Source organism: Salarias fasciatus, chromosome 22 (assembly GCF_902148845.1).
Source record: "Salarias fasciatus chromosome 22, fSalaFa1.1, whole genome shotgun sequence".
Lineage (NCBI taxonomy): Eukaryota > Metazoa > Chordata > Actinopteri > Blenniiformes > Blenniidae > Salarias > Salarias fasciatus.
In genome coordinates this window covers 26,443,124-26,464,093 of record NC_043765.1, presented here as the reverse complement: position 1 = coordinate 26,464,093, position 20,970 = coordinate 26,443,124, and the positions used below count along the sequence as shown (strand labels likewise).

Sequence of the window (20,970 nt, the reverse complement as noted above, 5' to 3'; positions counted from 1 at the left end):
TTTCAGCCACCAGAAGCAACAGTTTTCCTTCATGAGGCAGTCAGGTGCAAGTTTCATGTCTTTGTCGTGTTAAATTATCATGATTGAATTTGATGCAGGCCAATAAAAACAGTTAGTTTGGTGACCTGTGATCGAATCAATCACATTTAAGGGTGAGAATGCCTGAATTTAACCAGACATCCAACATGCAGTCACTTTGAGTTTTGCAGCAAAAAAAAAAAAAAAAGATTTGAAAAATCTTCTTCTTCATCTCAGTATTATTTTTCCAAATAACATGATTTTAATGGTGACCACTGTCGGACATTGAGGAAGACCTTTGACCCCATCAGGTCACGAGAGCACGGTAACGTCTCTTCTCACTGCATCCTGGAAACGGAACGAGTCAATGCAGAAAAATTCTTTTCCCTGATTAATTCAGTTCACATCAGTAAACGTGTCAATCTGTTTGACGGCTCTCGAGTTGTTTCACCCGGGACTGAACCAAGGTTGCAGAGGACGAAACCAGCTAACAAATGTTCAAACAAATTCACACAAAACGCTACATTTTGGGTGAGAATCACTTAACATGTTTCCCATTTACAACCCTGACAGGACAAACCCCTAAACGTACTAATATCATCTAAATACAGCGAGAATGGCTCTTCAAAGACACTCGGTGTGTTGTTAAAGACTCGTCTCTGCTGGAGTTAACACACACCATGGTGGATAATTGCAGGTTTCTTTGCCCACTAAAGCTGCCACTACTTTCTCTTATCGAGGACGCCTTAAATATGCAGAAGTTCCTTAATGACTCAGCGGATGCAGGGGTGAAGTCGTAATAAATCAGGCTAATGCGATGATCTTCCTTTCCCCATTAACCTGGGAAGTGCGCGCCGTGAGTGCACCGGCATTTACCGGATCATTTCTAACGCAGCGGCTGAGCCGCGAGCCGGGGAACTCGCTCTCACAGGTTTGAGGTTTTGGCAGCCGCTCCAGGTACTCAATCAAGTGGAGATAAGTGAATAGACTGGAAATTCACTGCAGTTACTATTCACAAGGCCATGTGTTCCCCGTGAGGAGGGCGCTCCGATACGTGCAGCGATCAGGGGATCAATCACTCTGAATATATCTGTCATGAAACCTGATAGTGGGTGGAGTCAGAAGAAGAAAAAAGCCCAAACTGCAGGATCTGAGCCAAGGAAGGATGGAACATGGAAAACTATCATGAAAAAACTATTCTGAATTAAAAATACCTTGTAACTACACTAGATTGAGGATCCAACTTCTAACCTTGGGATATGAAGAAAACCTGTTCTGACAACGGAGCCACAGATGTGTGTGTTTCCCGGGAAACACAGGGCGACAGGATGCATTATGGGAGGAGGCCCTGTGATGAAACTGTGATGCTCTGGGCAATGTTCTGCCGGGAAACCAGGGTCCTGACATCCGTGTAACGACACGTTTGACATTTTCATGTGAAAAGAGCGTTTTGGGGATCCAGACGCCGCGGCAGAGCGTCACCGGTCCGGTGCTCTCAAGACTACCGTAGCTTGATGGATATTTCTAAGATAACTGAGAAACTTGAGTGTGAGACCAGCCTGAGAACAGACGTCAGTATGTTTCTACACAAATCTTCATAAAACATCTTGGTTTTGTCATTATAGAGTTGTGTCAGAGTCATAGAATGCTTCAGAATGTCAGTCTTTTGGCATCTTCTTGATCTTCCGACAGAATTCTTCTCAGGTTTTGGAAACTGAGCTTCATCCTGTCGGCCTGTGCTTTGGCACGTTTTCAGGCGTTCACACTGTCATCTATAAATGCCGTCTTTCTAAGAACCCTTCGCATCATACCACCTGATTTCATTGCTGAGGAAGGCAGGCGCTCGCCCCGGCGGGATCCGTGCCAAGTTTACTGAAGGGTTTTTGAGCCAACAAATGTATTTTCATCTCATTTGTTTAGAGAGAGCGGAGCTTGTTTCACTTTCTCTGACAACGTTGATTAATTTTCCAGTTCTGGGCTGTAAAGCAGGGAAGGCGTTGGTAAGTAGGATGTCGTGCAGCGTTGTTGAAATGAACGGAATCTCAGCTGCTGGTTGACATAAACATGAAAGCAGATAAATTTGAAAGGTGACGTCAGGAAGACGCTGGGGAGGATTGTTTGAATGAGTCACTTCAGGGAGCAATGAGCATACCGAAGGAGGCCTGTGAGAAGCATTTCTGTTCCGGAACTGACAGAAAACCTCAGTCTGATCACGAAATCACATAAATCAGATGCTTCTACATCGTTCCTTCATGCGTTCAGCGCTGAAGCATCCGCCGCGGTGAGTCAGAGGTAACGATGACGAGATCGGCTTCCTCAGACGGCGAGACTTCGTCTGCGGGACTGGCGTGAAAAGCAGACGTGAGCAACCTGGAAGGGAACGCTGAAGCCAGCCCCGGCGTGCGTCACTGCCGCCGCCTCGGGGCGCGGAGAGCAGACGAAATCTACCTGACTTGTCAAAACGGTTTACTGGGAAGCTCGCAGCCGGTGACAGCGGAGCATGGGAAAGGGCGTGGATCACAACCTGGCATTCCTGCTTCATGCTGCCCTTTAGAAATGACGTAATTTCATTTCAGACGCGTTCTGACGGCTGAGAGTCAACTTTTGAGTCACGGCCATCAAGGAGGCAAGAGTGGATTTTCAATAATCTGCGACGAGCTCATTCACAGCCAAAACCGCCCCGTCACAGGAACAGGAAGCTGAGGGAAACGGTGTGGGTCTGGTGTATGAGCAGCTCCCATTGGTGGGATTGATCACAAACTAACTGATCCATTCTGATCCTAACTCTTCCAGTTCATTGCTGTCATGTCATCATGTTTGAAGTCAAGTTCCGGATCTTTCACTTCTAAGTCCAGGCCGAGTCTCAAGTCATCGGAACAGCGACTGATTTCCAGACCACAGTGACTCCAGTCCTCATCTCTGGTAATCAATATAAACCCATCATAGAGTCAGTCCAGATACGCTGAACTAGTTCTAATAAGAAAGGCCACATGCTCTACTCGCCTCAAAACAAATATATTGGACACTGAATCTATAAGGTGATAATATTATTCCACATTGGCATCAGTAGCACTTTCTGAACAATTACCATCAATAGATGTCACATCGTTAAGATTTTCTCACAGTGTATTTTACTCAGGTTTCTCACCACTGAGCCCTAAATTAACGGTACAATGGGAAGGCTGCTGTTTGGCTGATTCTCTGGCAGACGTGGGCACTCCAGAACCGGTACGGCCACAATCCTGTCTGATTGGAGGACTCTCCGTCCAAACACACCTCGGTGTAATGAGCGGCCTGGTGATGCTGATGAGTGTCTTCATCAAGCTGATGGAGCTTCAGGACGACACAATCGCTGAATTCAGGCGTGTTTTACCTGGAAGACAATGAAGCATGCAGGACTGCTGCCCTCCAGGAGCCGGACGAACCACCTTCAGCCTCTGGGGTACAACCATTCCTCAGCTTGTGCTGTCACTGTGATTGGTTCAGAATGCTCCGGAGGTCATTGTTGATTTTAAACAGTATAACAGGGAACATTCCTTCACACAGTCAGATGGGAACGATGACGTTAGATTCCTGAGTGAAGCAGAACAGAAGGTGGTTAATATCTCCTCCATCTCTGAGGAGACTCCACAGACTCTGATGTATCTTGTAACCTTGAAAAAGACTTTATAACAGTGACTTGTATTCATGCCCTGGTTTATATTATACTTGTTTGAAAACTAAGTAATTATCTGATTGCAATGACCCAGTGACTCACTCAATCAAGCAATAGTTATCTGTACATGTGACAGTTGGCAGATTTGAGCTTTATATGTGTTTGGAATCAGCTTTATGGTCAATTTGGCTATCAGTAATAGGTTATGATTATCAAAGATATTAAAAGAACTGGGATCACATGAACATCAGATAAACTCGGGGCAACACCTGTTCAACGTGAAATGACAGCCAATTTGCTGATATCAGTCTCATAAGATACACTAAATTGATGAATTGGAAATTTAATTATTTTAACTTTGAACAACCACCAAAATTACCGGTTGTCTCTTAATGTCATAGCATCTCTGTTATGACAATAAAATCATTATATTCTGTTCTACTCTCTTCACTTCACCCCACACACCAACGGAGGCAGCTGCTATGCTGACTGTCCAACCCTTCCACTGGAGCAGCTTGGAGTTTAGAGCCTTGCTCAAGGACACTTCAGTCACTTAGATATCGAACCTCTCTCCCAAAAACCATTTATTTAATATGAAAAGATGTTTTAATTTTAGTCCTACCTCTTCATAGAAATTTGTTATAGAATGGCTGAAAATAAAGAATGTATCCATAAATGGACTTTATAGAACTGTTTATTGATTTATGTCTTCATGTCTTCACTCAAATTCTCAGTACATGTTTGAATGTTGTTGAATACTGTGTGATCCTTGAACTCCTCCATCCCTCGGACATCACTAAGGCTGGGTGAAGTTCACAATACTGCACCCTGAACGGCTGATATCACGGAACATTTCACATCTTCGGGAATTTATTTTGTCTGTATTAAAGAGTTGCTCACAAGTGGATGAATAAGGCTCAAACACAAAACTGTCGCTGCAGCTTGGGTCTCCACTGACGTGACGACGGCTCGGAGCCACTGAAACTGCAAACTTATTCAAAACGCTTCTACTTCATCTGATTGCAACGAGGGACGCCTTGTAGAGGTTTTCCAGAACTGTACTGCACTTTTGAAAGTAGGTAGAACTTTTGAAAACACTACTGCTCCATAGAAATGGGTGAAAATGCAACTTCTTGAAAGCGCTGCCCTGGTGTTCCACACCACAGCCATATAGTGAATAGTTGGTCTGCACATGCTCAGAAGAGACAACGAGAACAATGTTTTCTCCAAAATATCATGACTCCCAGTCGCTAGTCCTGGTCCTGGTCCCAGTTCATATTCTTCTGGTCCTGGTCCATATTCTTTTGGTCCTGGTCCATATTCCCCTGGTTCTGGTCCACACTGTTCTTGTCCTGGTCCTGGTCCATATTGTCCTGGACTCGGTAGTTTTAGATTTGACAGTCGCCGTAATAACAGTCTAACTTGCTGGTCTGTCCATTCGAGCGTCCATCTTCTGCCATTGCTAATATTCATACTACATCATTCTCTGCTCCGGTCTGTGGTTTTATTACAAAAACAACAGCACCAACTCATGGTTCAACAAGCTAACTACATAGTTTCAGCTTTTCTGCTGTTTTCATGTAAATAAAGATCTTTGCCAAAATGTTTTCTGTGGAAACACAAAACTTTCCTGAAACAAAGACTAAAAATGATGCGTTTTCACTTGAAACATTGTCCTATAAACAGAGCTTTTCATCTGTAGCGTACTCTCAAGGATACCCTGGACCATATGTTAGGAAAAACACATTTAACTATCCAAATAAAAAAAAAAGTTCTCATTTTCATGCTTTTCTAGAAGAGGTAATCTAGAGCATGGATTGTGGTGTGTTGTTACAGTGAGGTACTTAAAGTGGATTTTACTCCAAGTCTCACATTAGCTAACTTGCTAACTTTAGGATCTACCAACAAAAACATTTTGCGAAAACGTTGCCTGTCTAAATATTTCTCAGCCATTCTTCACACGTTGTCCAAATTTTTGCGACTACATAATACCGCATGTGTGTAAAACAAGTGAGTGAAGGGTTAAACCTCCATGGAGAACGCATCCCGGGCGTGCCGAGGCTTGTAGCTGTTTGCTAATCGCTGCTGTGAGGTGATCGGGCCCGCTCCCGTCTCGCCTCATGAAGAGGTGCTCACACAAACAGGCCGGCGACCACGGCACACCAGAAAGGCTGCACGGCGGCAGTGCTTTGAAAGTATTACGGTGTCGGAGCAGATGTGGCGTGCCGAGCCGCCCTGCTGTCCCACCAGGTGGACCTGGCAGTGCCAGCCCCGCTCGGTGCCAGCCCCAGCTCTCTGCCCTGGATTACACCGGGCTGGCAGACGGGACAAAGAGATTGGGGCTAAGAGAGACGGCCTGCAAAGCCGTCTGAAGTGAACCAGACGCAGGGCCACAGTGATCTGACTCTGTTTCTACCTGCTTCCTTTGACCAGGACCAGGACCGCGAGGAAACCCTCTTAAATCTTATTTATAATGACAGTTTTTTAAAAATTGCAATAAAACCAGTTTATTAGGTTCACCTTGCTTGTATCAGGTTCAGCCCACCTGTGCCTTCAGAACTGCTTTAATTCTCTGCGACAGGTTGAGAATCGAGCAGCTGATTTCATCAGGTTTAATTCCATTCAACTGTGGTTTATTTCTGAGTCTGGTTCTGCAGAATTCTTCCTGTTAAAGAATTGTCCAGTACTTGCTCAGGTAGAATCGTTTATTGTTTCTCTGAAAGTGTCTTGAAATGACTGTTACATTTGGTGCTATAGAACAAAAACCTCCACCATGTCGTCGCTCGTCTGATTAGCCGTTAGCTTCTCCAGGTCTGCCTAATGAAGCTGCTACTGAGTGTTTATGTTGGAGCACAGTTTTTTCAAGTCACCCATGGCGGGAAGGGTAGGCCGCAGCCTGCGTTCTCTTTTCCCCGCGCTACAGGAAACTTGAAGATAGCCTCCCCCATGCGATTTGTTTCCCCACCGCCGTAATGGGGCCGCGGCAGCCGCCGCATGGTTGAGTGCTCGCCATTACAGCGGGCAGCCTCAGTTATTCAGGATGTTTACAGCTGTTGTCTCGCCCGCTGAATACCGCCAGCGCTCTGCGAGATTCATTCCACATCTAAAACATGTTGTTTCCCCTCGACCTGCGCAGGTTACTCCTCGTTAGCGCTTCACGCTCCGTCAGTCCGCTCTCGTTCGGGGCTCTGTGGCCACTACCTCTGATTCCATGTCCTTGTCCTTATTCTGTCTCATTCCCTGTCCTATCCTTATTTTTTTCACCAGTTGTGCTGATTTCAGTAAAAAAACATAAAATAAAATCCATGCTAACTAGCATGCTAACTGCATTTATTTTTATTCTGTTGCAGCAGCTAAATTAGCACTGAAAAGTCGGTCATAAAAAAAAAAGTTGGCACAAAGATCAGCAGTGACTCGGCGAATTCTTTAGCTAGCAGGCTGTAGCGAAGCTAGCTTCCTTTACTATACATCATATAATATGATTACAGGAATGAAAATCCTCCAAAATGTTCTAACTGCAGATAATATTGTAATATGGCTACATTTTTAGAAATAAAAATCAGATTTTATACAGTTTTCTTGTGATAAATGATAAAATGAAAATGATGGTATCGTCATTTTCTTTTGTCATTGAGGAAACTGCAACATTCAGTTATGGTAGTAAGCTACATTTAGCAAGTTAGTTATGTTATTGGAAGAGTATTATTGGCTCTATTACATTACGAATAGCCAAACTTGTGCTTTTAATAGCTATTCATGGAACTCAAGTTATTTTTTGCACTTTAGAGCATTTTAAAAAGTAATTTTTGTCATAAAAATATCTTAAAAATGTCCGTTTTTTTTTAATGGATAATATTGATAACATAGCTAATCTGACTAAAACCACTAAAAAAGTGCAACAAGAAAAAGAAAAACAAGCAACAGAGGCAAGCTATTATTTTGAAAGTTAAAATGAGGTTTGAAAATTTAAAACTGAAAAATTCTAAATAGTGCTCTGTGCGTGTTAAAGGTCAAACCATAGATTAGCTCAAGATAAATTTTATTTTGCAAAAAGTGGCAAAAAGGGCTCCTTTGGACATGAAGGTCTTAAAAAGAGTCAAACATAAGACCCGTGGGCCCAAATGGGTTGAGCGAGAGGCTCAAATCATCGGCCCATCAGAGGACAAACAAAACTGTAACAAAAAAAAAAAAAAAAACTGTAGGAGAAAATGTATTATTATTGTTATTTTAAATCTTTAAATAATTAAGTTTGACAGTGTCTCCTTCTGTTTTCGTTGAATTTAAGCCTCCGAACACACGGAGTGACAGTTCATGGCTCTTCACACAGACCACTTCCTGTAGGCACAGAGAGAGACGATCAGACGAGGAGATTGAATTACGCCTGTTCCTGGAGAGCCGAGACAGTCGGACGTCGGAGAGGGGCTGTACCCTCGTGGGAACGACACGTGTCGCGCATGTAAACCGGAGGACCAGACTCTGAATCATCCGGTTCGGTCGTGGACTCAATTAAAGCCAAATATTCCAGTTGGAAAGAGGAAAAAAAATTAAAAAATAAAGAAATAAACGAGGCACCCTTGACGGTGGGCTCTATAGGCTGGTCTGAGTGCGCCGTTGAGCGGCTGCATGAGGCCCGGCGGCCTCTCATGTCTGGTTTGCTCACAGCTAAAAGGCTCACTCCCAGAGTGGATATCCAGCTCGCCTGCCTTCGGAAGTGGCTCCATGATACGGCTTCCTGTTTATATTTAGAGGAGATAAGCGTCGCTTCCACTCCAGCTCCAGTTTGTGCTTATTTGTGCAGCCTTGAAAGACTTGATCGAGACTGAAATTATGTTCCTGCGAGTCATTTGCATAAGTTGATGTGTTATGTGCCTTGCTTGGTAATCTTCACTACATTTAGAGAGCAGACGCAGTCGTTTTTTAAAGAGGAAATCGCTGGATGAGTGGAGTCTTCTTGACAGGGAAAAATTGTGTCTGTGGGCAAAATCAAGCAGAATCAGACAATTTACTGCAATAGAAGTGACTCGATGTGAACTTCCAGCTGCTAATATCACTGAAAGATGATAAACAGTCTGCAGCAGCAATGACAAAGAGAACTGGTATTTTTGAAAAGACTCTCTTAAGTTTGCAGAATTTAACAAATGTTATGTAGACCAGGAGCCTGGTTCTGCAGGAAGTCTCTACCTCAGAGTCTGGTTCTGCAGGTTTCTTCCTGTTAAAGAGGAGTTTCTCCGCTTGTTGCTCGTGGTAAATTCTGTTCTATTTGATGCTACAGAAAGAAAACTTAATTGAAACGAATGTAGATTACAATAATTTAGCATTTAGCATGATATGCTGTATTTTTTCACGGTTGTGTAGGAATCTCTGCATGTTTGTGTAGCCCGTGGTTCCTCCGTCGTTTGCACGCCGGGCGGCCTGTGGCCCGTCCTCTCCACATTTCCCTCACGTCAGCTCCTGCCAACCGCCTGCTCCGCCGCAGAGCCACTCTCCTGCTTTTTTCAGGAACCCATTAAAAACAGCTCAAGGACAAAACCCTGCCTTGACGAGCGTCACGCCGAGCGGCACGTGCGCTTGTGGGGTCTCGTAGTGCGACTTCGCCGCGCAGCTAATTAGAATTTCAATTAGACTATTTTTATATTTGCTCCATAAGTCCCCACAGTGCTGTTCTGCTAATGGCGGCGAAACAAAACCTCCGAGCTCCTTCAGCTCGCGCAGGGGCGAGCTGAAACGAAGGACTGGTGAAGAGAAGAGACAGCGCGGGAGAGGGAGACGTGTCATTCTGAATGATTGATTACGGCAGTCGATGTGGGAGGATGTTCCGAATAGATTCCTTGGACAAACAAGTGGAACAGCGAGTGCGCTTCATCACACTAAACGCTCTCAAAAGCAGCAGCTGCAACGCCGCATCCAATTCTCCCCATCAACTTTAAAATTCGCCGTTTACGTAACGGGGTCGCCGGAGCGCCGACTCACTGCCGCTCCCGATTCCACTGCGCTCCCGTGTTCGAAACCGACGGAGGAGGAAACTCCGGCCGACGGGTTCGAAGCAACATCTGCAGCCACGGCCGTCACAAGTGGCGGCTTGTTCTGCGGCGACCGTCCGCTCGGGCCGTTTCCTCCTCAGCCTGATCTCCCCGACTCCACATTCCCATCATGCTTCAGGTCAAAGCGGCGCTGCACCCAGAAGGCAGTTCTTAAAAACATCCACCTCTGGAGTCTCAAGGAACTGAAGTGACTTCCAGAAAGTCACTGTCTGTACCGAGCTTGTGACCTTCTCCCAGGGGTGTCAAAAATGAGGCTCGTGGGCCAAATGCGGTCTGCAAGAGGCTGAAGTCTGGCCGAACCACCAAGGAAACCAAAAACTATTTATTTCTAGGAGTAGGACAGACAGCACAACACTGAGCTGAGAAATGAGTCATGCTAGGAAAACTAGCTACCGTGTTGCTAATAAATTGGCATTAGTCTCATGGAGGTTTTCTGGACATATCACTGAATTTCGAACCAAAACGTTTTATTACAATTGGCTTAATTTTCAGTAGTTTTTAGTAGTTTTTGATACATTTTGCAAAAATATCAACTTTTTAAAAACTTATATGTGGTACCACAAGAAAGAAAAACTTTAAAAGTTTAATTTAAAGGTACTTTGACAGTATTTATATTAAATAACTGACAGTAACTAGTTTGTGTTTGATGCATTTGCTGATTTGTTGACTTCATGTTTGTTTGTTGTGTTTGTTTTTTTTCACTTCTTTGCGCTTAACCCATCGTACACATGACTAACCTACATATACAGTGAGCAGTGAGCCGTCGCACCACAGCATCAGGGGAGCTGTTGGGTGTCAAGGCGTTGGAGCTGAAGGATCCACAGAATCTCGATATCCTCGCCTCCACTGAGTTTTAATCAGTACCTTCTCTTTTAGCATTAAAAAACCTCAACAGAGCAGCATGAACTGGTCTCTGCTGGCCTTCACTGGTCTGGTTGATACTTCACAGTGGCGAATTGAGCTGGTCGCTCTTGTATTTTTATTTCATATTTTTCAAAATTTTTTTTTTATATCAATCCAGCTGAAAGATTTATAATCATTAGTGTCAAACATATTTTAGTTCAGGGGCCACATACACATAATTCATCTTGAATGGGATGGACCAGTAAAACAGTGCTACAAAAACCTTTAAACTTACACTCTGAAGTTCTTTGTTATGGCGAAGATGATGAAAATGTCTATATATTAGCAAAACAAAAACAAAGCAACAATTCTCAACATGAAGCTGGTTTTAATGTAACCTTCTGGTTCAAAATAAGGTGAAATGTCCTAAAAACCTTCCCAAGCTGTTGAATTATGCATGTTTTTTGTAACTCACCCTGATACCATGGCTGTGAGCAGCTTTTATGCTAACATCTCAATATGTTTAAAAAAAACATCCATGTTTTCTCTGCTATTCTAACAATTTGCTTGGTGGTTTTGCGGGAGGAATTGGAACCTCTTGCAATCCAGTTCCGGCCCACAGGTCTAATGTTTGACACCCCTCCTTAAAGCGAACAAGTTCTAATCAATCCATCTTCATTGATTTCTTACAAGGGTTGGTCAGTGCTCGTCCAAGAGGACACTGGATGAAGATCAGGGTAAAACCAGAACAGAGACCTGACTTAAAGATCACCTAGACTCACTATTTTAACGAGAGAGCAGGTTGGAGTGTTGATTGAAGAGATTCTTGCCTGTTATACATAATTCTGGGTCAACTATTTGAGAAAGCCTCAACCGTAAGCAGTTCAACAGTATTTGATTTGTGTGACCGCGTTCACCCTCTTTGCCGATGACGCCTTCATTTAGAAACCAGCTTCCCCGTTTTAAAAGCGTCCACATCTCAAAACCCAACAAGACACAGATGAAATCCTTACGTTTCTCAAACCAAACTCAGAATTCAGCTGGAATATGAAGCAAATTGAACAAACCCAACCTGACTTTTAACACTGGCAAATCACCAACATACCAAACAAGTTCTTTAAATAAATATTTTATTTGAAAATAAATACATTTTCTTAAAATAGAATCAATAACATTACAAAAGCTTTGGGGAGGTGGGACAGGAGGGGAAACGCGACGGGAACAGGTGAGGTGGGGGTGGGGGTTTGGGTGGGGGTTGGGGTTCCCCAAAATGAATGATGTGTAATTTGGAACGAGGAGTACAATCTGACACGTTTATCTACCATCGTGACGACGGGTTCCCGCAAAGCTTCGGACTGTACATTCTCAGCTGCTTTGTGGGGAGAAAGTGGCGGCATCCCTCAACGCTTCGCTTGCTTCAACATGCAGTCTACTTGGTCTTTAAAGCTTCAGGCCCTGCACCCAAGAAACACCAGTACACTGTATCTACACACTCATTTGTAGAAAAACCAAAAAAAAAAAAAAGAAAGAAAGAAAAGAAAAGGATATAATCTCTTGTCAACACATCAAAGTCTGCCACTGATTTACATTTACATCTGACAATGTTGTATTTTTCACCCTAAATGTGTCTAGATCAACTTCAACTCTACGGCTACAGTACAAAGATACGATACACGAGAAGGCGGAGCTTATTGATATAGCAGTAAATCAGAGGCCACCGTCTCGCTAAGGCCAGAAGTGTGTCTCGTTTTTAAAATGTGAGCTTGTGGGTTCGTCCGGACGCCGGAGGGACGGGGAGCAGTGCCGCCGACCCTCCAAACGGCATTACAGGAGCGCGAGAATCTTTTCAACTCAGCAACCTTGACGAAAAAACCTAATTACCGACTGTGCCGAGGAAGAAGAAAAAAGCATCGCAGAACATGTCCGTTTTATAATTATTGAGTCATTGGAGAATGTGCAAGCCGACCTCAATTAAGACAAGCGTGTGAGAACATGTCATTTAAATCTAATCAGTAGGAAAGCAGCAGAGTGAGCTAATCTATGCTTTAAAAAACCCCCAAACCCCACAGCTTGGCTCCTGGTTGGCTCCTCCGGCCTCATGAAATCAATGCCACAGGTAGCGGCAGCTTTAAATACTGATTAAACTCAGAGCTGCTGCGTCCACACAGCTCTCCCTCTCTCTCTCTCTCGCTCGGCACGCCGGCACCGGTTCAGGGAAGAAGAATGACATTCGATGGGATTTAAAAGCCTCACTGCACAGATGTATGCAAATAACACACAACGTCTGCTGCCACTCACACTTGGTTTTTTTTTTTCTCTTTTAACAAACATGTTTCCAGAAAGAAAAAAAAAAAAAAAAAAAAAAAATCACACTTCCGCGGGGAGAACGACTTCTGATTGCTGCTATTTTGGTTTGTTTTGGCTTTTTGCTTGAATCTCGCTTGAGGCCACAGTGTTTCTGTTCGACTGGCAGGCCTCTGCGTTTCGGGTGGTTCGTCATGAGCCGCTGTAACGTCCAGTCTGTCCAACGTCCGGCTCTCAAAGCCGCTTTTAGAAGCTATTCAGGCATTCGATATGAACCAGAATTCAAAAAGCGTTATTGCTTCTCGTGTTGTTTTTGATATGCTCACCGTCGCTGTAGCGTTCAGTCTGTCCAGCACCTGGCTTGATTTTACCAACACTGACAACAGAAATGATAACAGGAAGCAGAAACCCTCAAGTCAGAATCTCCAGATTAATCTACCTCTGTCAAACCACTGCTTATAAAATATATTTTTTGTTTTTCACTTTGAGGTTTATTGTCAATTACCAAGAAACAACTCGCCGTGTTCGCACTCACGGCTCCTCAAACAACTGAAATATACCGATAATGAGCATTGGTAGTGACACAATAACACGAACGGCTTTAAAATTTCAATGTTTCCCACAAGAGTTGTGGAAAACAGTGGATTAGTGTGGGAGGATAAATCATCCGCAGCGGTTAGCAGCAGGTAATAACTCCAAATCAAAACACAAGCCGCCAAACCTCTATTCAGAGGTGGGAGTTAGCCAAGCCTGACCCTTATTCCATTATACAGCAAAACGCATCTTCCTCATCAGTAGAGCTACAAACACATTTATAGAATATGGCGGACGAACCGGGCTCTGCATTTGTCTGATGCTTGTGGTAGTTGGGGTCGAATGAAGGTTCGGAAGCTCTGGGCTTGAGCTGATTGTGTTTACGATTCGTCCAGCTTTGCTAACGTCTGCTGCTTGTTGGACTGTAGAGCGACTGAACGTTAGAGTGACTCACAACACCGTCTAGTGGTAGGAAGTAGCATTACCAGACCATCCAGGCTGTGGCTAAGTGGTGAGCTTTGGGGGGTCGTCATCATTTTGATATTCTTGTTTGTCATACTCTCATTAAAATATGAAGTACTGCACCCGGGATTTGTTGCAAAGAACACGTAAATGATGTAGAGTTGTAAGACTTCAGCACACAAAAGCTTTTTTTTTTTGTTTTTTTTGTTTAGTTTTTCTTTTTAAAGCCAAGAAACACACTCAACTCCCGCCAGTGACTCATTCACAGCCAAAAACACAGATCAGATGCGAGACATTTAACGACAGTGGGTTTAATCAGAGCCGGTTTAACGACGCCGGAAGCAAAATAATCGATGGGGCACATTTCAAACAGTTCCGAGGTAAAAAGAAACAACGCTGTGTCACCCAGGAATGCTGCACAGCCTCCTGCTCTTCAAGGAAAAGCTGTTCTTTGTAGGAGAGTCAGTATTTGAAGAGCCAGCCTTCAATATGCAAACATAAAAGAATCATTCTCCACTCCCTTAATCCCTTGATCCTTGTTTAAACAAATTAAGTGGACCACCTTTCTGAAGAGGTCTGCTACTAGTCAAGGGTGTCATCCAGGATAAAATACACCTCGAGATGCCTCAGAACCGGGCAGACCTGACTGGACGGTCCAATCAGGTCGTCTTACCCCCGTTTGTGTTTGCTAAATTTACAGTTTATCCAAAAAGCCTTGGCACCATAGGCACATGTGCTGAGGGCCAGCTGGGTACAAGCAGAACCCGCTCGCATCGGGACGCCTCAGTTTGGCCCAAGGCGACAGATCTTACTGGCGCCGGCTCAAAGGAAAAGGAACCCGGCGCCTGTTTCTGCGTTTTTGCTCGTTTACAATTCTTTGAACGACTCGCAGGCAAGGTCAGTGTGAAGGCGCACGAGAAACTGTCGTATACACAAACACAGAAACACCCAAACAGAACAGAAAGATTGTCTCCTGTCGCTGTGCTACGGTCGCCACTCAGTCATTCTTTGGGGGGAGGAGGAGGGGGGGTTTCCAGTCCGAACCAAAACCCGAAACAGCCCGCGTCCCGTCGGCTCAGCAGCTCACCGTGCTCGGCTGCTGTTTGCACACAAAGTCTGATATGAAGTCGAACTCGTTCTGTCCCAGGAAGAGCTCGGGCAGCTCCTGAACGCGATCCAACCCCAACTCCAGAACCAGCGAGGTGAGCACTTCCTCGTCGATCAGGTCCATGTCCATGCCGTTCAGCCCCAGGGGGCCGCCGATGTGCTGCATGCCCGACAGCTGGGCCGGGCCCACGCGGTACTGGCCGCCGTTCGGCAAGTGGTGGCCGCCGGACGAGCCCAGCGGGTGTCCGTGGTACTGGGTGTTCAGTTTCTGCAAGTGCATGCTGGCCATGAGCTGCTGGGAGGTGAGGTTGCCGTGGTGGTACTGCTGCGGGTGCCCGCCCCCCTGCTGCTGCTGCTGCTGCTGCTGCTGGGGGTGCATGTGGTGGTGCTGCTGCTGCTGGGGGCCCTGGCCGTTGTACATAATGTTCCCGGACATCATCTGGTGGTGGTGGCCGCCCATGGGGGCCCCGCCGACGGGACCGCCCATCCCGCCCGGCCCCACCAGGCCCTGTCTCTGTCTCATGGCGGCCTCCATGTTGCTCTGGGGGTTCCTGCCGTAGTGCATCACCTGGCCGTTGGGCAGGCCGCGCAGGCCGGGCTGGCCGTTGTGCTGCGGCGGTCCGTTCATGCCCATCCGGAAGCCGTGGCTCATGGGCATCATCATGTGTTCAGCCATGGCTGCTCAGGCGCCCTGGAGACACGGAGGGAAACGGCGTTAATGTCAAATCCAGCCATGAGCGGCAAAGCGAGCACACCGCCTGGGGAAACTTTAGAATTAAAGATATATAGAGACTACAAGAGAGAAATCAGATGAGGAATAGTCACGGAAACACATGAATGGAAGACATTCAAAGATGCAGCTAGCGTAGGTCCCTTTGCAGAGTCTGTTCTTGAAATATCCTTGAAAAAAGTCATTTCAGCTTCAGCTGATTCAACAAAACACTGAGTTTTTTTACACTTCATAACCTAAGACAACACAATTTTGTTCATTTTGGGCATAATTCAGTAATTTAAGCATCAAGTTCAGAAGATTACTGAATAAATTTAAACTTCGTCCCACCGAGGAAACTAAGGGAGCGTTTTAACCAGGGCCTGTCTTCCTACTCAAACAGCACAGGTTCACCTTAACAAAGCATCATGAAATCATTTCATAAAAGATGAACACATCTTCTTAATGCCGTTTTTTTAAAGCTTATTCACATTTGCCTTGATTTCTGCCTGCTAGCCTCATAGCGTTAGCCATCATGCTAGTTGCGGCTTCACTGAAGCCACTCGTTATCTTTCTAAACATACCTTGAACACACACTTGAAGGGTAAATCTCTGTAGTACATTCAGGTGTTTTAGCCCTTTTAAGCTACTTTGCTGCTACTTTATTAAAATGTGTTATTGAGCTGTGAATTTTATTATAAGCTGTGGTAATTTAAACGTCAAATATGTTCATTAACGCCTTTCAAAGAGCATCGTCATGCTAATCAATGAAAACTAAACCAAGTAGAAGCCCAGGTACTTAGAAACATTAACATATATATTTCTATACATACTCCCCTTTATCCAGGTACAAGGCATCTGAAAGCTCTGTTTTAGTACAACAAAATATTACTATTTCACAGCAAAGTTCACGTTTAATGAACGCCTTAAATTTCAATTAAAAAATAATGTAATTTCAACAGAATTATGCCTCGGTTCACCATTCAGAACACAGCTGGTTTTTCTTACATTATTTACGTCTTCAAAGGCAGGAAACGTTTGGTTTCATGTAGCTGGAACTCAAAAATATAACATGCTAGCTCACATTCTGATCAGAATCACTGAGGTCTACACGTTTCTCCATCCGGTCAGTAAACCTGATCACCTGGACCGACTCCAAACGTAACGTAGACTCAACTGTGCCTCTGCTGGCGAAATAAACACACTGCAGTCTGACTGGACCCTCTGCTGAGCCAGCTCTGCCCCGCGAGCCATACGTTTGACACCCTTTACTGGAGTAGCAGCAGATACAGTCAGACGAGTAACATCAGTCCAAGTGGTTCTCAAAGTGTGGCCCAGGTCCCACCAGGAGGGCACCAGAGACGGACCTGAGGGTCGGGTGGCGGCTGTTGTTGGTGTCTTACAGATAAAACCATTTGGACGGCAGCAGCAGCAGACTGTGTGTTTTCAATTAGAAGGCTTTATTATCTGTGGAGCTCAACGGTTTGAAGATATCCTGAACCAAACCCGATGAAGTCCAGCTCTCACTCAGACAGTGGCAGCTTTTAAAAACAACTCGACTCTGAAACCCACGAGCTGCATCGGAACCCTCCCAGGCCTCCTTCACAGCAGTGAAGACGCAAAACGCTTCAGGGAGGCGTCGACAAGACCAGGAACGGCAACGCAACTGTGATCGACTCCCGAGGTGGAACTTTATGAAAAAGCTTGGGCTGAGTCGGCTTTAGACGGGTGAAAATGACACTTTGGTTCTAGTCCTAGTCCTAGTCCCAGTCCAGATTGTCCTGGTCCAGGTTCTCCTGGACTTGGTAGTTTTAGGCTCGACAGTCACTGTAAAAACAATCCAACTGGTTCCTCCCAGTATCCTTGTCCTTCTGTTAATGTTTATAGAGAACTGTTCTCAGCGAGCACGTGTGTTTTCCAGCTATGAAAACAAACACCAGCGCCCACTTGTGGCCCGACATGCTAACTACAGGCTTTCTGTGAACCGTGTCTTCAGTTTTATGAGACAAAAACACAAAATCGACGCGTTTTCAGTTGAAATGTCGCGCGAACGAGGACTAGGTCGGCTATTTTGATTCCACAACGTGTCTTTTCAAGCATTTCTTTCAGGATGAATGAATTTCTCAAAGCCTCGGTGAGTGATTCAGCAAAGGAATCACATTCTCCTTTATTGCAGTGCAGAGTTTATTCCGATTCAGCCAGAAACTCCAGTAATGAGTCAGGACCAGACTGCCAGCTGCACCATTTGAGTGCAGAATAGCAGAAACAGCACCGATCGATTGCAATATGGGAAATGTAGGTTGTTTTTTGTGTCCCAGACCAGACAGAGAGAAGTCCAAATGTCTCAATATGTCTCAGTCTCTGGTGCTTGATGATTCGTGGTTTGACATGTCGATATTATCAAACCGCAATACAGACTTCACATGCAGCTGTGGTGCATGTGCACGGTTTGCACTTTCTATTATCATTATCGATGGTCACATATGAAGCATGCATGTGAAAAATAACACAAACAGCATGACAGCGTGAGCCAATCAGCCAGTGAGAATCACACCAGCGACGGAGGGCAGCAAAACCCCTGCAGCCAAAAGGACGCAGAGGAATGCTTCTCCAGACCACACACACACACACACACACCTCTTCTTCCCCCTTTAACACACAGCACACACACACTGCCTCGTGTCTTTGAAAGAAAGGAGGAGAAAAAAACAGCCGCTCGCAGAGGGTCGTGAGAGAATTGCGTGATTGGTTTGTGAAAACTGGTGACATTGTGCGCATTAACGCAGGAGGAGGCACGGCTCGTGCAAATCCTCGAGGTATCCCTGGAATAAATATATAGGTGTGAAAAATCAACGATCCGAGGAGTGTGTTTTGATTTCGTGCTACAGATCCAGCAGTGTGGGATAAACTCTCCTCTCTGCTCGGGGATGATTGTCGCGTTTTCTGTGCGTTTTTTTTTTTTCCGGACGCACACTTTCCTCAATAACCTCCTTATAATAATCTCTCTGCTTTGTAGTCTGTGCAGATCTGGACTGTTCAAGCAAAGCCTTACTCTTAAAAATAAAACGTGACCATAAGGAAGGAAGCGTGTTATTCTCGTCCGCGTGCATTTGGAGAAATGCGTCAATTACGCGTAAAAAAGTACCGCTGATTAGCGAACCAGGTGAAGAGAGACAACAAAAAAAGAAAGTGTGTGTCTACCTGTGTGAGAGTGAAGAAGAGTCGACACCTACCCGATGTGAGAATGCAAAAATAAAAATAAAAAAAAGAATAATAATAAAAATCCGTGCGGAGAAGTTGGGTCGGTGCCGCGCGTCGGTCCAGCTGATGCTCCGGATACATGCAGCCCTGCGGCGCCTCGGCAGCAGTCAGGAGTTTGTTTTCTGGGTCAACTCGCGGATTATATACATCTATAGAGCGCAGACAGAGAGAGAGAGGCGGGAGGGAGGAGGAGCCTCCGTCCTCTCCGTCTCCTTTGTTGCCATTGGTCCTCCCCCTTAATCACCGTGCAAAGAAACACTGGACAGAGAGAGAGAGAGAGAGAGAGAGAGAGAGAGAGAGAGAGAGAGAGAGAGAGAGAGAGAGCTGCCTGCCTTCATTACTGCAACACTATTATTAGTAATGATCCTCTCTTAACTGAAAGCTTTCTGTTTAAAGAGGAGCAGGAGAGGTGGAGAGGTGGAGGAGGTGGAGGTGGAGTTGGGGGTGGAGGTGGAGGGTCTCTCTGCAGGAGCTGGCCTCAGAAATCCCTCACACCAGGGGTTTGACTGCATCCGCCCTGGAGATGATGACTACGTACAGCTGAGCTGAGTGAAGGTAAATCAGAAAGGAATGGAGTCAACAGATTAAATTATGTCCAGCAAACACAAAGAGAGGAGTCAGAGGAGGTTTCTGTTTGTTTGTTTTTGCACAAAATAAAGATTTAATGCAGAAATACAAGAAATAAAATCTTACCGGAGGAGGAAAGACGTTCAGGTAGCTTCATGAAAATCTACAGGAAGTCTCCTGATTCGACTTTTATTTAAACAGACGAGTGGATTCATCGACTTAAAGGTAACGAGACTTCCTTCAACCTCTTGAAGGTCTTCTCTGACGACGTCGGTCTTGTTCCCATTCTTCTAATCCCATTCTTTACCCTTCAGAAGACGTGTGACATTGTGAGCCATTCTCTACAGAAATCACAAACAAGAGATGATATCCAGAGATGACGGTTGAAAGACCACGAAGAGCAACAGAAAGACTTTAGTTATCGATAAAGTTCATGGTCAGTTGGATTAAACTGTACAAACAGCTTCATGAAGCTCCTGCCAGTCTTCATCGTCCTGGTTGGTTCTGTCTCGTCTTGAATGCTCCCAGATGTTCCTGAACCTCCTGAAGGCTTTTTGAATCCCATCTGAAGGGTGAAATCGTCTCATAGTTTCCTTGGAAGCTGAAGCTTTGTTGTTGTTGTGGTGCAGAGCAGACCTGATGAAAGTGTCCAGAATTTCACAAAAACCAAACAGTGACCACAGAAAATGACCACACTCTCAATATCAGGGAAATTTTGACTATTCACTTCCTGGTACAAACTACAGTGAGACACCCAGTAAACTGTTGCATCATGGGTGTTTTAACAGCATGGCTGTTCAGTCCCTCCAGGAAGTCACACTGTAGCGATCACAGCAGATTCTGTGTGACCTTTCAATTTTGGTCAAGTTGAACAAAATTACAAGGTTGTGCAGAATTTACAGATTGGGTTGAAAATCAAAATGGCAGCTCTTGTAACATCGCAACTTCCTGGAGGGACTGAATGTTGGCAGTTTCATCTTTCAGAGCCACATCTCATCTCTGCTCAGGTTCTGGAGTGTGTGTGTGTGTGTGTGTGTGTGTGTGTGTGTGTGTGTGTGTGTGTGTGTGTGTGTGTGTGTGTGTGTGTTTCTAATCCATGTTTTCTTTGGCATTTTTCATAATTTGCTTGGTGGTTTCATGGTTTCACGGCTAAATTGGAGTCTTAGATCCTCTTGGAGACTTACGTCCTAGAGGCATTTGTGGTTGCCATATTTGACAACGATTGAGTAAAAACAAAACATTTTCCCCTGAATTGGATCAACAACATGAGCGAGAGGTTGCATGGAACAAAGACAGCAGTTGAACATGTGCAGAAAGTTTTTGTCCTGGACTCAGAATCAGCCTGGGTGTTTCACGTTGCCAGACCAGGCGAGCGCCGAGTCACAGCCTCTTTGGCTCGGAGCTCCAGACAGACTTCCCAGCCGGTGCCGGACCAGCCGGCTCGACGAGGGCCGGTCTGCAGACTGCGA

At 45.1% G+C, this 20,970-nt stretch overlaps 1 protein-coding gene across 2 annotated transcripts; it reads right to left on the bottom strand.

The window, feature by feature from the left end:
* Nucleotides 1-13,997: 13,997 nt before the first annotated feature.
* Nucleotides 13,998-19,129, bottom strand: LOC115380885 (cbp/p300-interacting transactivator 3-like). Of its 2 annotated transcripts, none has more exons than XM_030082172.1 (2): nucleotides 18,875-19,129; nucleotides 13,998-15,655 (listed from the first exon to the last, which is right to left on the bottom strand). In XM_030082172.1, the coding sequence occupies exon 2, from the start codon at nucleotides 15,638-15,640 to the stop codon at nucleotides 14,933-14,935; it is 708 nt and encodes a 235-aa protein (XP_029938032.1). In that variant the 5' UTR covers nucleotides 15,641-15,655; nucleotides 18,875-19,129; the 3' UTR covers nucleotides 13,998-14,932. The 2 variants fall into 2 exon arrangements, with proteins under 2 accessions (XP_029938032.1, XP_029938031.1); XM_030082171.1 differs by having other exon boundaries at nucleotides 18,907-19,128.
* Between the last annotated feature and the right edge of the window lie 1,841 nt (nucleotides 19,130-20,970).